Source organism: Haliotis asinina, chromosome 12 (assembly GCF_037392515.1).
Source record: "Haliotis asinina isolate JCU_RB_2024 chromosome 12, JCU_Hal_asi_v2, whole genome shotgun sequence".
NCBI lineage: Eukaryota > Metazoa > Mollusca > Gastropoda > Lepetellida > Haliotidae > Haliotis > Haliotis asinina.
In genome coordinates, this window is record NC_090291.1 from 57,180,082 (window position 1) to 57,197,344 (window position 17,263).

Below are 17,263 nucleotides of genomic sequence, written 5' to 3' on the forward strand. Positions count from 1 at the left end.
ACACAGTGGGGAGTGTTACCTTTCTTGCTGGTCTGAACCAACAGAGAACACCGTTATATAATACAAGTACACACACACACATAGTGAGGGGTGTTACCTTTCTTGTTGGTCAGAACCTACAGGCAACATTTTCATATAACATAAGTACACACACACACAGTGAGGGGTGTTACCTCTCTTGCTGGTCTGAACCAACAGGCAACACCTTCATATAACATACGTACACACACACACAGTAGGGGGTGTTACCTTTCTTGTTGGTCTGAACCAACAGGCAACACCGTTATGTAATACAAGAACACACACACAGTGGGGGGTGTTACCTTTCTTGCTGGTCTGAACCTACAGGCAACACCGTTATGTAATACAAGTACACACACACACACACACACACAGTGAGGGGTGTTACATTTCTTGCTGGTCTGAACCAACAGGCAACACCATTATGTAATACAAGTACACACACATAGTGAGGGGTGTTACCTTTCTTGCTGGTCTGAACCAACAGGCAACACCTTCATATAACATAAGTACACACACATAATAGGGAGTGTTACCTTTCTTGCTGGTCTGCACAGGTAGGCACTCTTTAGCACGGAGTTTTCCCAGGATCTGGGTGGCAACAGGACGGAAAAAGTCAAGAATTTCATCCTCCATGGGCACAAACTGGAGGTAGGCAGCCAGCGCTTCCATGTTGCTGAAGTCAGGATGAGACTGAAGCCAGAAAGACAAAGGAGATGCAGACAACTCCACCATTATAGCTTCTGGCCAGATGTGGAAGAGAATTCAGCTTGAGAGAAACTAGGTCACAATGAATTCCTGATAATTATCTCCTGACTAAGGGTTGAAAGGGTTCACCTACCTTAAATACATCCAGTGCCTCAATGAACAGTGTGTGGATCTCGTTTCTCAACCATTGGTTCCACGGACTGTCACGATCAACATCCTCACGACTGGATGGCACATCAAAGTCACCTAGGGAGACAAGGTTCATCCATCACAACTAAGTCACACATCAACACAACATAGTCACACATCACTACAGCATAGTCACACATCACTACAGCATAGTCACACATCACTACAGCATAGTTACACATCAACACAACACAGTGACACATTATTACAACATAGTCGCACATCATTACAACATAGTCACACATCACTTCAACATAGTCACACATCATTACAACATAGTCACACATCATTACAACATAGTCACACATCATTACAACATAGTCACACATCACTACAGCATAGTCACACATGGCTACAACATAGTCACATATCACTACAACTTTAAGTATCTGTGACTCACCTTGAATGATGAACCTGAAGCCATAGCTACGAAGCGGTAGGAAGGCAAAGACAGGCTGTTTGTTTGGGAGGACATGAACGTTCACTTTCTGATCCTTGTGCCTGAGAGGGAATGCAAGAGCTATCTCCGTGGACTCCACATCTACACCAGACTTGGCCTGGACAGATATATATGTATTACAGTCTATCAAATCTTTACTAGTTAGAGAGGCTTGTGTTAATAGCCCACATGGTTAAAATGTCCATGTCAGAGGCATATGCAGAACCGCGACTGCCAACGCACGCTACCAAATGCTTGATACTGAAGACCCGTGCCTATTGGTAACAAATGGTTTAATGTTCAATTGTTCTATGTGGTGTGTACCTGTCATCAAGGAGCTCACCTGTATGTGGTGTGTACCTGTCATCAAGGAATCCACCTGTATGTGGTGTGTACCTGTCATCAATGAACCCACCTCTACACCTCATGTGGTGTGTACCTGTCATCAAGAGACACACCTGTATGTGGTGTGTACCTGTCGTCAAGGAACCAACATGTATGAAGTGTGTGCCTGTCATCATGGAACCTACCTGTATCTGGTGTGTACCTGTCATCAAGGAACCAACCTGAATGAGGTGTGTACCTGTCATCAAGGAACCCACCTGTTTGTAGTGTGTACCTGTCATCAAGGAACCTACCTGAATGTGGTGACTACCTGTCGTCAAGGAATCGACTTGTATGCGGCGTGTATTTGTCATCAAGGAACCAACTTGTATGTAGTGTGTATCTGTCATCAAGGAACTAACCTGTATGAGGTGTGTACCTGATGACACCTCTATACCTTATGTGGTGTATATGTCATCAAGGCACCCCACCTGTATGTGGCATGTATATGTCATCAAGGAACCCACCTGTATGAGGTGTGTACCTGAGGACACCTCTATATCTCATGTGGTGTGTACTTGTCATCAAGGAACCCACCTGTATGTGGTGTGTACCTGTTGTCAAGGAATCCACCTGTATATGGTGTGTACCTGTTGTCAAGGAATCCACCTGTATGTGGTGTGTATATGTCATCAAGGAACCCACGTCTATACCTCATGTGGTGTGTACCTGTTGTCAAGGAACTCACCTGTACTGAAATGGAAGATGCATCCAGCAGCTTCCTAATAACCAGCCATCTATCAACCTTGGTTCCATGGTCAATCTCAATGACACCTTCCCCGAGATCGCGGCGTCGCATCGTCACCATATTGCATTCAATCTGAGAAAAAGAACAAACAAATAATTTTGTTATAACGTACATATGGATGGGTTTAGCTTGATGTTATATTTGAATGCAAAGTCTGGGCCAGTGCTCACCAAGCTCTCTTCACAATGTCTGTGTTCATGTCTAGGCCACCACTCACCAAGTCCTGTGTTCATGTCTAGGCCACCACTCACCAAGTTCTGTGTTCATGTCGTGGCCACCACTCACCAAGTTCTGTGTTCATGTCTAGGCCACCACTCACCAAGTTCTGTGTTCATGTCTAGGCCACCTCTCTCCACATGTTGTGTTCATGTCTAGGCCACCACTCACCAAGTCCTGTGTTCATGTCTAGGCCTTCACTCACCAAGTTCTGTGTTCATGTCTACGCCACCACTCACCAAGTCCTGTGTTCATGTCTAGGCCACCACTCACCAAGTCCTGTGTTCATGTCTAGGCCAGCCCACACAAAGTTCTCTCCAGTGCTGAGGCCAGTACTCACCAAGTTCTCCAGGGTTATCTGCCTTAGTCGATGCAGGAAGAGCAGTAGTGAAGGGTGGATGTCATTGAACCTGGCAGCCAGTGACCTTGTCTGCAGACTCATCTCTTCTTTCAGGGGCAGATAGATCTGAGTAGTCCAGCTGCAAGCAGATTGCATACATCCTGAACACATCACAACAGTTCACACATACTGAACCCTTCATCACAGATAATACACACACTGAACATTTCATCACAGATCACACACATTCTAAACACTTCATCAAAGGTAACACTCATGCTGAACACTTCTCTGTCATGTTGAATACATTATCAAAGGTTACATACATACTGAATCACATGCTGAAATTTTCTTCACAGATCAGACATGCTGAGCGTTTCCTCACACATCACACATGCTGAACACTTCAGCAAAGAACATATTTGCTGAACACTTCATCACAGATCACACATGCTGAACACTTCATCAAAGAACATATTTGCTGAACACTTTATCACAGATCACACATGCTGAACACTTCATCACAGATCACACATGCTGACCACTTCATCACAGATCACACACACTCAACACTTTAACTTTAATCAATCTCAAGCTGAGCACTTCATTTCATGTCACACATGCTGAATGCTTCATCGAAGATCACTCATGCTGAACACTTCATCAAAGATCACACATACTGAACACTTCATTACAGATCACACATGCACAACAATTCATCAGAGATCACACATGCTCAATACTTCAGCTTCATTAAATCTCATCTCAACAATCATTACACCACATGGGCACCACCAACAACTCACCCTTTATCCTGAGCTTGTTCTTCGTCCATCCAGTGAGGAAGAATGTAGCCGGTGGGTCCACTCTTCACATCAAACTTAATGTGGAAGCCATTGGAGTGAATCTGGGGGCAATCTGTTACTCTGAACACTGATTTGAAGCCAATTCCTTTCTGTCCTGTGGAGAGATTGTCAAACCTGTGAATGCCATCACAGCACATCTGGATTGAAAGGTGTTAATACTTAACTGGTGAGTAGGTAGAGCATCCTGTATATACATCACCAAGTCAGAAACATAAGAGATACTGACTTTGCCAAATACTGGTTATCATGTGGTATTTGAATGATATCAACTGAGTGTCTCAGATATAGCACTTACATCTCCCACTGGGTGTAAGACTCACCGATGGAGCACTTACATCTCCCACTGGGTGTAAGACTCACCGATGGAGCACTTACATCTCCCACTGGGTGTAAGACTCACCGATGGAGCACTTACATCTCCCACTGGGTGTAAGACTCACCAATGGAGCACTTACATCTCCCACTGGGTGTAAGACTCACCCATGGAGCACTTACATCTCCCACTGGGTGTAAGACTCACCGATGGAGCACTTACATCTCCCACTGGGTGTAAGACTCACCGATGGAGCACTTACATCTCCCACTGGGTGTAAGACTCACCAATGGAGCACTTGGATCTCTCAGAGGGTGTAAGGTTCACCGTTGGAGCACTTACATCTCCCACTGGGTGTAAGACTCACCGATGGAGCACTTACATCTCCCACTGGGTGTAAGACTCACCGATGGAGCACTTACATCTCCCACTGGGTGTAAGACTCACCGATGGAGCACTTACATCTCCCACTGGGTGTAAGACTCACCGATGGAGCACTTACATCTCCCACTGGGTGTAAGACTCACCGATGGAGCACTTACATCTCCCACTGGGTGTAAGACTCACTCATGGAGCACTTACATCTCCCACTGGGTGTAAGACTCACCGATGGAGCACTTACATCTCCCACTGGGTGTAAGGCTCACCGATGGAGCACTTACATCTCCCACTGGGTGTAAGACTCACCGATGGAGCACTTACATCTCCCACTGGGTGTAAGACTCACTCATGGAGCACTTACATCTCCCACTGGGTGTAAGACTCACCAATGGAGCACTTACATCTTCCACTGGGTGTAAGGCTCACCGATGGAGCACTTACATCTCCCACTGGGTGTAAGACTCACCGATGGAGCACTTACATCTCCCACTGGGTGTAAGACTCACCAATGGAGCACTTGGATCTCGCAGTGGGTGTAAGGCTCACTGTTGGAGCACTTACATCTCCCACTGGGTGTAAGACTCACCAATGTACCCAAACTTGTGTTTTCCCTTGGTGCTCCTGCCCACATCACAGAGAGCTCGGATATCTTTCTCCCGAAAACCATTCTCATTGTTTTGGACCATCACCCCATCGGAGTCAATTCGGAACTTCACTGACGGGCACTCATCATTCTCATTCTTCAGGATGTTGTCTGGGTAGGAATTGTCATCTGCATTCTGCACTAGCTCAAGCACAAAGTGTGTATCCTTGCTGTACAGATCCCGAGACAATCGGTCCAGACTCCGCCCCAGGCGCTCCTGCTGCACCTTCATCAGTCGCTGTCCATCTTCATTCAGTTCAACACCAATGCCAAACTCCTCACGTCTGATTTGCTCTATAATCAGCTGGTATTTGTTCAACTTGGGCTCACTGTCATTTTCTGCTGTCTGCTCTTCTTCCACCTTCTCCTCTTCCTCATGTGAAGAATCTGAAGAGTTTCCTGTTAAACAAGAACAGCAGGCAAGAAATGTAAGCATTGACAAGGAATGTTTAGTACCAGGATTTACTGCAACACGAACAAACGGTTGACTTGAGTAAGTCAAACATACACACCATTCTTCTCGTCTTCCCCACCACCGTCCATAAAGGCCACCTCCTCCCCAACCTTCACTTCCAGGTCTGTCCTGACTGTGCTCCTATCCTGTGTCCCCAGTGACTCCTTCCTGGCAGCTAGCTCCTCCTGGTTATCATCAGACAAGATGGAGTCCAGGTTGTCAGACTCCGACTCTGATTCCAACTCTTCCTCTGACTCACTCTCCTGCAAACAGAAAGATTCTACCATAACTAGTTACAGGCAATCATTACTGTCACCTCTAGAGTCTTGCACTGATGACAAATCAGCTTCTTTATGACTCACCACTATGGCGCTCCACTGTGTCTCACCACAATCAGCCCCACTATGTCTCAACACAATCAGCTAAACAATGCCTCACCACAACCAGCTCCATTATGTCTCACCACTATCATCTAAACTATGTCTTAACACAATCAGCTCCACTATGTCTCAACACTATAAACTTCTCCCCTAGTTCCCTCAGGGCTTTGACGTTGGGAGCCGAGAGGACCTCCGTGATGGCAGTGTCTCACCACTATCAGCTAAACTGTCTCACCACTATCAGCTAAACCATGCCTCGTCACAATAAGCTCCACTATGTCTCAACACAATTAGCTCCACTACATCTCAATACAATCAGCTCCACTATGCCTCACCACTATAAGCTCCTCCCCTAGCTCCCTCAGGGCCTTGATGTCGGCAGCCGAGAGGACTTCCGTGATGGCATCTGGGGGTGGGTGGCACTTGTTGGTGAGCGTGACTGTCCACTCTTGAACCCCCAGCAGACATCCCAGCTTCTCCAGCTGCTGGACCCTCCAACTGTCATCACAACAAGCTGACAGTAGAAGTGATTTAGACTTGGTGGTACCAATGACTTGACCCAGAGGTTCCAGGAAGATCTACAAATATCACACAAATCTTAAATGATATGTAGTGTTTGGAACAGTTATATTGTGACGAGGTTTGTGTTCATTAGAGGCAAAACTACTACAATGAAACAATCACAATCCAACAACTTAACAAAAGTCACAGTGCACCTTCATATTCTTCATGAGAAGCAGAAGGTTCATCTGTCAAGGCCAAGCATTTACTAGTTAACAAAGGAATGGATACTCATCCTGGTTGGCAAGGATGGACACCTTGGTTGGCAAGGATAGACACCCTAGTTGATAAGGATAGTCATCCTGGTTGATAAGGATCGTCATCCTGGTTGATAAGGACAGACACCTTGGACGATAAGGATAGATGCCCTGGTTGATAAGGATAGTCATCCTGGTAGATAAGGACATACACCCTGGTTGATAAGGATAGTCATCCTGGTAGATAAGGATAGTCATCCTGGTAGATAAGGATAGTCATCCTGGTAGATAAGGATAGTCATCCTGGTAGATAAGGACATACACCCTGGTTGGTAAGGATAGTCATCTTGGTTGGCAAGGATAGATCGTCTGGTATCAGCATCACCTACTTTTTCCTGGTTGATAATTGTAGCTTACCTGGTTGGCAAGTGCAACAGACAGTCTGAGTGGAAGCTTCACCAGACAGTCCAGGACAAACATCACTGCTGGGTCGGACACATCGGTCTGAGGGGGTCCACCTGCATATACAGTACTTGTTGGTAGAAAACATGATACGTGTACAACAGCAGTGTAGGCCCAACACAAACCATCAAATTAACTCTTCCAAACTATATAACTGGCTAGAGAGTCTTGTACAGTGCATATATAAAACAAACTTGACTGAACTCTTATGATATGACTGATTCTTGTTGTCACAGTTACCTGGTGTCTGATTGGCAGCATGAAGGGAAAACAAAGCTGTCTTCATGTGATTTGCCAAAAGAGCAGTGGGAGTGTTCTCTATACCCTTGTTCATCATCACCATGGAAACAAGATGGCCACAAACGCCTTGGACATCCTTGCTTGACAGTGCATCCTGGAACCTCTCGGGTGATGTCTGGCTAACCAGTTTCAGCAAAACACCAGGCTGGGTCTCCATGGCTACGACATCAGTTGTGACCTTCTTAGTACCACCTGTAAAACCACATAACATGAAAATAGTTCCTAGCAAGTAAAATGGCCTTGACCTTGATTCTCTCACAAGTGTTATTATATGAACCAAGACAGCAGCATCACAACATAACGCAACATTTCCACAGGATGATTTCTTCCAAGAGAGAATATTTCTTAATATAATGCCATTAAGAGGCTAACATACAAAACATCATTTTTGTGTTATCTGAAACCTACACAGACATATAAGAATGTTAACTATCAGTGCACCAGTGTAGACAACAACCTGCAGTGTTCATTCTAGTCTTTCCACCAAATGGCACATAACCCACCTGTCCTTAGTTACGTGGGCTTACAGAAAATAGTGCAGGCCATGTCAAATTGCTGTGACTTGTTTGCCATACAAGACTTAGATAAATGCATCAGTGTTTCCGTTCTCCGATTTATGCCAGATTTGGGTAATAACTGGACAAGACCAGTAATGTTTCTCGTGACTCCTATAACATCATGATGGTCTAGTGAGAGTTCCGCTTGCAAAAAAACACACAACCAGTTCTCAACATTTTAAGACAGCCCCCCAGTTCTTTCATAGCAGAGATTACTTTAATCAAAAGTAGGCAGAGTGTTCTCTGTTTGTGATCAGTTGCTGCAGGAATGTGTCAGTTATTCATACACAGGTGGGGGTTCTGTTCAGATCACAGAAGAAGCACCTAGTAGGGGATAGTAGAAAAGTCAACCCTCACCCATTGGTTGGTGAAGTTCACATCTAAGGTGGATTTGCCCTGGAGACGTATACAGCTGCCACCTACCTTCTGTCGTGAGAGATGTGATGCCACCATACTTGTGGATGAAGTCTTTCAGTTTGCCAAGCTGGGGCAGAAACACCATGTTCCAGTGACTCCACTCAGTCATGTCCACCAGAAGGGGGCAGTTGTGGAGACAGGCCAGGGCGTGCTCGCGAGTCCGGTCACCCAGAATACCAACCTTCACATCACCTCTGTGGCTGGACAGGCATACATCAGCATCAAACATCAATGTACAACACCCTTACACACAACAGCAAGTCTTAGACACCAGGTAGACACACATCACAAGCATCAAACATCAATGTACACCACCCTTACACACAACAGCAAGTCTTAGACTACAGGCAGACACACATCACAAGCATCAAACATCAATGTACAACACCCTTACACACAACAGCAAGTCTTAGACTACAGGCAGACACACATCACAAGCATCAAACATCAATGTATGACACCCTTACACACAACAGCAAGTCTTAGACTACAGGCAGACACACATCACAAGCATCAAACATCAATGTATGACACCCTTACACACAACAGCAAGTCTTAGACACCAGGCAGACACACATCACAAGCATCAAACATCAATGTACAACACCCTTACACACAACAGCAAGTCTTAGACTACAGGCAGACACACATCACAAGCATCAAACATCAATGTATGACACCCTTACACACAACAGCAAGTCTTAGACTACAGGCAGACACACATCACAAGCATCAAACATCAATGTACAACACCCTTACACACAACAGCAAGTCTTAGACTACAGGCAGACACACATCACAAGCATCAAACATCAATGTATGACACCCTTACACACAACAGCAAGTCTTAGACTACAGGCAGACACACATCACAAGCATCAAACATCAATGTATGACACCCTTACACACAACAGCAAGTCTTAGACTACAGGCAGACACACATCACAAGCATCAAACATCAATGTACACCACCCTTACACACAACAGCAAGTCTTAGACTACAGGCAGACACACATCACAAGCATCAAACATCAATGTACAACACCCTTACACACAACAGCAAGTCTTAGACTACAGGCAGACACACATCACAAGCATCAAACATCAATGTATGACACCCTTACACACAACAGCAAGTCTTAGACACCAGGCAGACACACATCACAAGCATCAAACATCAATGTACAACACCCTTACACACAACAGCAAGTCTTAGACTACAGGCAGACACACATCACAAGCATCAAACATCAATGTATGACACCCTTACACACAACAGCAAGTCTTAGACTACAGGCAGACACACATCACAAGCATCAAACATCAATGTACAACACCCTTACACACAACAGCAAGTCTTAGACACCAGGCAGACACACATCACAAGCATCAAACATCAATGTACACCACCCTTACACACAACAGCAAGTCTTAGACACCAGGCAGACACACATCACAAGCATCAAACATCAATGTACACCACCCTTACACACAACAGCAAGTCTTAGACTACAGGCAGACACACATCACAAGCATCAAACATCAATGTATGACACCCTTACACACAACAGCAAGTCTTAGACTACAGGCAGACACACATCACAAGCATCAAACATCAATGTACACCACCCTTACACACAACAGCAAGTCTTAGACTACAGGCAGACACACATCACAAGCATCAAACATCAATGTACAACACCCTTACACACAACAGCAAGTCTTAGACTACAGGCAGACACACATCACAAGCATCAAACATCAATGTATGACACCCTTACACACAACAGCAAGTCTTAGACACCAGGCAGACACACATCACAAGCATCAAACATCAATGTACAACACCCTTACACACAACAGCAAGTCTTAGACTACAGGCAGACACACATCACAAGCATCAAACATCAATGTATGACACCCTTACACACAACAGCAAGTCTTAGACTACAGGCAGACACACATCACAAGCATCAAACATCAATGTATGACACCCTTACACACAACAGCAAGTCTTAGACACCAGGCAGACACACATCACAAGCATCAAACATCAATGTACACCACCCTTACACACAACAGCAAGTCTTAGACACCAGGCAGACACACATCACAAGCATCAAACATCAATGTACAACACCCTTACACACAACAGCAAGTCTTAGACTACAGGCAGACACACATCACAAGCATCAAACATCAATGTATGACACCCTTACACACAACAGCAAGTCTTAGACACCAGGCAGACACACATCACAAGCATCAAACATCAATGTACAACACCCTTACACACAACAGCAAGTCTTAGACTACAGGCAGACACACATCACAAGCATCAAACATCAATGTATGACACCCTTACACACAACAGCAAGTCTTAGACTACAGGCAGACACACATCACAAGCATCAAACATCAATGTACAACACCCTTACACACAACAGCAAGTCTTAGACTACAGGCAGACACACATCACAAGCATCAAACATCAATGTATGACACCCTTACACACAACAGCAAGTCTTAGACTACAGGCAGACACACATCACAAGCATCAAACATCAATGTATGACACCCTTACACACAACAGCAAGTCTTAGACTACAGGCAGACACACATCACAAGCATCAAACATCAATGTACACCACCCTTACACACAACAGCAAGTCTTAGACTACAGGCAGACACACATCACAAGCATCAAACATCAATGTACAACACCCTTACACACAACAGCAAGTCTTAGACTACAGGCAGACACACATCACAAGCATCAAACATCAATGTATGACACCCTTACACACAACAGCAAGTCTTAGACTACAGGCAGACACACATCACAAGCATCAAACATCAATGTATGACACCCTTACACACAACAGCAAGTCTTAGACTACAGGCAGACACACATCACAAGCATCAAACATCAATGTATGACACCCTTACACACAACAGCAAGTCTTAGACTACAGGCAGACACACATCACAAGCATCAAACATCAATGTACAACACCCTTACACACAACAGCAAGTCTTAGACTACAGGCAGACACACATCACAAGCATCAAACATCAATGTATGACACCCTTACACACAACAGCAAGTCTTAGACACCAGGCAGACACACATCACAAGCATCAAACATCAATGTACAACACCCTTACACACAACAGCAAGTCTTAGACACCAGGCAGACACACATCACAAGCATCAAACATCAATGTACAACACCCTTACACACAACAGCAAGTCTTAGACTACAGGCAGACACACATCACAAGCATCAAACATCAATGTACAACACCCTTACACACAACAGCAAGTCTTAGACACCAGGCAGACACACATCACAAGCATCAAACATCAATGTACAACACCCTTACACACAACAGCAAGTCTTAGACTACAGGCAGACACACATCACAAGCATCAAACATCAATGTATGACACCCTTACACACAACAGCAAGTCTTAGACTACAGGCAGACACACATCACAAGCATCAAACATCAATGTATGACACCCTTACACACAACAAGAAGTAATAGACTAACATATGACACACATCAGTATCAAAGATCAATGTATGACACCCTTACACATAACAACAAGTAATAGACTAACATATGACATACAACATCAGCATCAAAGATCAATGTTCGACACCTTTACACACAATAAGTCTTGGACTAACAGCACACATACAACACCAGCATCAACATACTGATGCTGATACTGATGCTTTGATGCTGATGTTGTACGTCTTACACATAACAACAAGTCATAGATTTCTGGTAGAAAATGTGTCTTTGAGGTTTTTGACTCACAAACACGACAAGCTGTTAAGTTTCTCCCATAAGAGATGTAACGAGCAGCCTGTGACAAGCCAACTTCAGATCAGCAGATGCACAAACATAATACTCAGTTAAAAAAAAGGGTAAACTTGTCTAAGAAGAAAATTAATAGTAAGAGATAGAAAGCAATAAGTGTTAATATACACTGTAGAGATACAATTTCATTTATAGGGTTAATCTACTCTGATGGGGTTAACCTACACTGATGTGGTTAACCTGCACTGATGGGGTTATTCCATGCTGATGGGGTTAATCTTCACTGATGGGGTTAACCTGCACTGATGGGTTTATCTGCACAGATCAGGTTAACTTACACTAATGAGGTTAACTTACACAGATGCGGTTAAGTTACACTGATGTGGTTAACTCGCACTGTTGGCATTAGCTTACACTGATAGGGTTAACCTGCATTGATAGGGTTAACCTGCACTGATAGGGTTAATCTACACAGAAGAGGTATGGACACTGACAGTGATGAATCTCTCCAGAAAACTAAAGCTGCCCACCTTGACTGGCTTGCTACAGCTGCTTCATATAACACCAGGTGTTCAGCTGACTTGTGTTTGCCCGGCTTGTCAGCCGCGGAGACGAGGCGACTGATGTTGCCGTATCCTAGCTGCTTCACATCCAACAGCTGGAACTGGTCTTGCAATGCTGACTCAATCTTGTCATTCTACAGGAGCAAATCAGAGTGGTCACATCTTCTCTTATCTTCCCTTATACACAAATGTCACTTTCTGCTTGGCTGAGTCAATCAATGTACCCTGCTTACAAGCGGGTAACATTTTCTATGTTACCTGCTTGAGATGTCGAACTATGGGAATTTGTTTGGTACTTCATGTTAGTAGTGTTTATGCTGTTAAAAACTCCAGTACTCCTTACCATCCAATATCTATCTAAAATTAACATTGTAGTGTTGGGTTAGATAAATACCCTCTTCACTGGTCCCTTGGGGGACAAGTGATCATGTACCCTCATTGCTTATGTTGCCTTCAGGCTCAGGGAACATAAACAAATATCAAAGGTACATCAACCTATATCCCCTAAGTTCTCAGTGAACAAACTTATATCTGCATCATCACATATCTCTGTCTCATCTACATACCTGCCCCGCACATATCTATGTCAGATCTACATACCTGCCCCGCACATATCTATGTCGGATCTACACACCTGCCCCGCACATATCTATGTTGGATCTACATACCTGCCCCGCACATATCTATGTCAGATCTACATGCCTGCCCCGAACATATCTATGTCGAATCTACATACCTGCCCGCACATATCTATGTTGGATCTACATACTTGCCCCGAACATATCTATGTTGGATCTACATACCTGCCCTGGACATATCTATGTCGGATCTACATACCTGCCCTGCACATATCTATGTCGGATCTACATGCCTGCCCCGCACATATCTATGTCGGATCTACATACCTGCCCTGCACATATCTATGTTGGATCTACAAACCTGCCCCGCACATATCTATGTTGGATCTACATACCTGCCCCGAACATATCTATATCAGATCTACATGCCTGCCCCGAACATATCTCTGTCTCATCTACATACATGCCCCGCACATATCTATGTCAGATCTACATACCTGCCCCACACATATCTTTGTCGGATCTACACACCTGCCCCGCACATATCTATGTCGGATCTACATGCCTGCCCTGCACATATCTATGTCGGATCTACATACCTGCCCCGCACATATCTATGTTGGATCTACAAACCTGCCCCGAACATATCTATGTTGGATTTACATGCCTGCCCAGCACATATCTATGTCAGGTCTACATGCCTGCCCCGAACATATCTGTCTCATCTACATACCTGCCCGCACATATCTATGTCGGATCTACATGCCTGCCCTGCACATATCTATGTCGGATCTACACACCTGCCCTGCACATATCTATGTTGGATCTACATGCCTGCCCCGCACATATCTATGTTGGATCTACATGCCTGCCCTGCACATATCTATGTCGTATCTACATACCTGCCCCGCACATATCTATGTCAGATCTACATGCCTGCCCTGCACATATCTATGTCGGATCTACATACCTGCCCCGCACATATCTATGTTGGATCTACATACCTGCCCCGCACATATCTATGTCGGATCTACATGCCTGCCCTGCACATATCTATGTCGGATCTACATGCCTGCCCTGCACATATCTATGTTGGATCTACATGCCTGCCCCGCACAGATCTATGTCGGATCTACATGCCTGCCCTGCACATACCTGTGTCAGACCTACACACCTGCCCTGGACATATCTATGTCGGATCTACATGCCTGCCCTGCACATATCTGTGACTACATACCTGGTTGAAGCCTGCACTGCGACACTGCTGTACCATTTCAAGGACATCGGTCATTTGAGGCCGAAATCCTGCCTCATTTTCAGCTCCTTTGCCAGACGATCCGAACACAGTTCCCCCTGCCTCATCCAGCATCTGTCTCACAAACCCACATCCACAACTATTAATAAAGAAGAGTCATCAGAGATGACATATCCCCTCCAGACCCAACATATTTGAAAGGACAAATCATCAGAAGGCTTCTTGATATTTTTGTAAACTAAGTTTCCATGGCAATCATGAAAAATATAAATGCAATATATCTGTGAACAGAAAAAGGCACCACTTCAAGATCTGTCTTATGTATCTGCCAAGATCTGTTGAAAGATATGAAATGGTTTTTGAGTTGTGCTCCGGAAATGAAGCCAATCCCTCCCTTTAGTCCGAATTGTTTCTATGGAAACCGGGAAAAATAAAAATGCCGAAACTTTGTAAATAGCAAAAGGCACCACTTTGTGGGCTGCCTCACATATTGGCCAAGTTTTGCTGAAAGCTTTTGAGTGCCCATTACTTCCATTTTGAGATTAAGTGAGAAACATTTTCTGCGGAAACTCAGAAAATGATAAATCACAAAAAGCTGTAAATAGCGAAAGGCACCACTCTAGGATCTGCGACACATATCTACCAACTTTTACTGACCCATAATAAGAAGTATGAGTTCTGCTCCGGAAATGAAACACACCTCTCACTTTTGAGACTAAGTCAAAAACGTTTCCATGGAAACCCAGACAATAAATCACAAGAAGAGTCATCAGAAGAAGACATATCCCCTCAGCCCCAACATATTTGAAAGGACAAATCATCTGGTTTTCGAGTTGTGTTCTGGAAATGAAGCCTATCCTTCCATTTTGAGACTAAGTCAGAATTGTTTCAGTGGAAACCGGGAAAAATAAAAATGCCAAAACATTATAAATAACATAAGGCACTACTTTGTGGTCTGCTTCAAGTATCTGCCAAGTTGTGCAGAGAGATATCAAATAGTTTTCGAGTTGTGCTCCAGAAACAAGGCCCACCCCTCCATTTGAGACCAAGTCTGAAACATTTCCATGGAAACCCAGAAAATTATAAACCGCAAAAACCTGTAAATAGCAAGGGGTACCACGTTGGGATCTGGCATATATATCTACAAAGTTTTGCTAACAGATATTAGGAAATGTTTTAGATGTGCTCCAGAAACGAAAATATCAAAAGTCCAAATCGCTTCCATGGATACCGAGAAACTAAGAATCACAAAAACCTGTAAATAGCAAAAGGCACCATTTTAGCTTCTGATTTGTATATCTACCAAGTTTTGCTGAAAAATAAAGAAACGATTTTGAGTTCTGCTCAGGAAACTAAGCCCGTCCCCCTATTTTGAGAAGAAATCCGAAACGTTTCCACTGAAACCGAGAAAACAATATATCACAAAAACCTGTAAGTACCAAAAGGCACCACTTTAGTTTCTGACTGATGTATTTTAGAAGTTTTGCAGAAATATATTGTATGGTTTTGAGTTATAAATCACAAGAAGAGCCATCAGAAGATGACATATCCCCCCGGCCCCAACATATTTGAAAGGACAAATCATCTGGTTTTCGAGGCCCATCCCTCCATTTTGAGACTACGTCCGAAACATTTCCAGAGAAACCGAGAAAACAATTAAATCACAAAAACCTGTTAATGGCAAAAGGCACCACTTTGCATCTGCCACACATATTTAGACAAAACTGTAGAGGTTTACAATTCTTTGAAGAGAATCGTCCTTGGGGTACTTATGTGCATTTTCTGCTGCCGGAAAATGTCACGTGACTGTTCTATCAATGTTAGAATAAAATATTGTACAATCAACAAAAAGTCTTTTTTGTTCATTATACCGCCCCTCACCACATGGAGTCATCCCTCTGCTGCACATGCGCAGGCAACCAGGTAACATCCAAGCCAATATCATCATTCCTTCTGCTGATATATAAAATCAGTGAACAGAATTGCAGGGAGGCAGGTGGCTGTACCACAAGGACGATTCTCTTCAAAGAATTGGAATCCTCTACAGGTTTGTCTAATTCTTTTTCATAGAGATCGTCCTTGGGGTACTTATATGCATAACTCAGAATCCCAAAGACTGGAAATTTAAAGCGATCGTAATTACGAAAATTGACACACACAACAAATACTCACCTGCGTCGAACACCCGATGAGCTTCCGCGAGAGGCATTATGGGAGAGAACCGACAGGGAGCAACCGCACTAATACCCACTCAGAGCTAAGCATAATAAGTGAGCACTGTAAAAAGTGTCAAATTCGCCCTGCCCTTATAGTGAATCGTATAGAGAGCACCGAAGGAGGGAAAAATCCCGATTAAGACTGACAATAAATCTAGTCAGATCGCAGTTGCAGGACATGTCAACAGTGGAGATATGCACTAATACACAGTATGTCAGCAGTATCTACTGTCATGTAACC

The 17,263-nt window shown here is 44.1% G+C and overlaps 1 protein-coding gene across 2 annotated transcripts in view; it reads right to left on the minus strand.

The window, feature by feature from the left end:
* The window catches only part of LOC137258973 (uncharacterized), a 50,631-nt gene that overhangs the window by 24,081 nt on the left and 9,287 nt on the right, over positions 1–17,263 (minus strand). For both annotated transcript variants that reach the window (XM_067796667.1, XM_067796668.1), the window contains 14 exons: positions 14,789–14,920; positions 12,941–13,107; positions 8,583–8,776; positions 7,543–7,794; positions 7,258–7,358; positions 6,418–6,660; positions 5,761–5,965; positions 5,192–5,647; positions 3,852–4,005; positions 3,046–3,184; positions 2,430–2,561; positions 1,319–1,475; positions 863–975; positions 558–714 (listed from right to left, as the gene is read on the minus strand). In XM_067796667.1, coding sequence (XP_067652768.1) covers positions 558–714; positions 863–975; positions 1,319–1,475; positions 2,430–2,561; positions 3,046–3,184; positions 3,852–4,005; positions 5,192–5,647; positions 5,761–5,965; positions 6,418–6,660; positions 7,258–7,358; positions 7,543–7,794; positions 8,583–8,776; positions 12,941–13,107; positions 14,789–14,920 — 2,602 coding nt within the window. The remainder of the gene's footprint in view (positions 1–557; positions 715–862; positions 976–1,318; positions 1,476–2,429; positions 2,562–3,045; positions 3,185–3,851; positions 4,006–5,191; positions 5,648–5,760; positions 5,966–6,417; positions 6,661–7,257; positions 7,359–7,542; positions 7,795–8,582; positions 8,777–12,940; positions 13,108–14,788; positions 14,921–17,263) is intronic.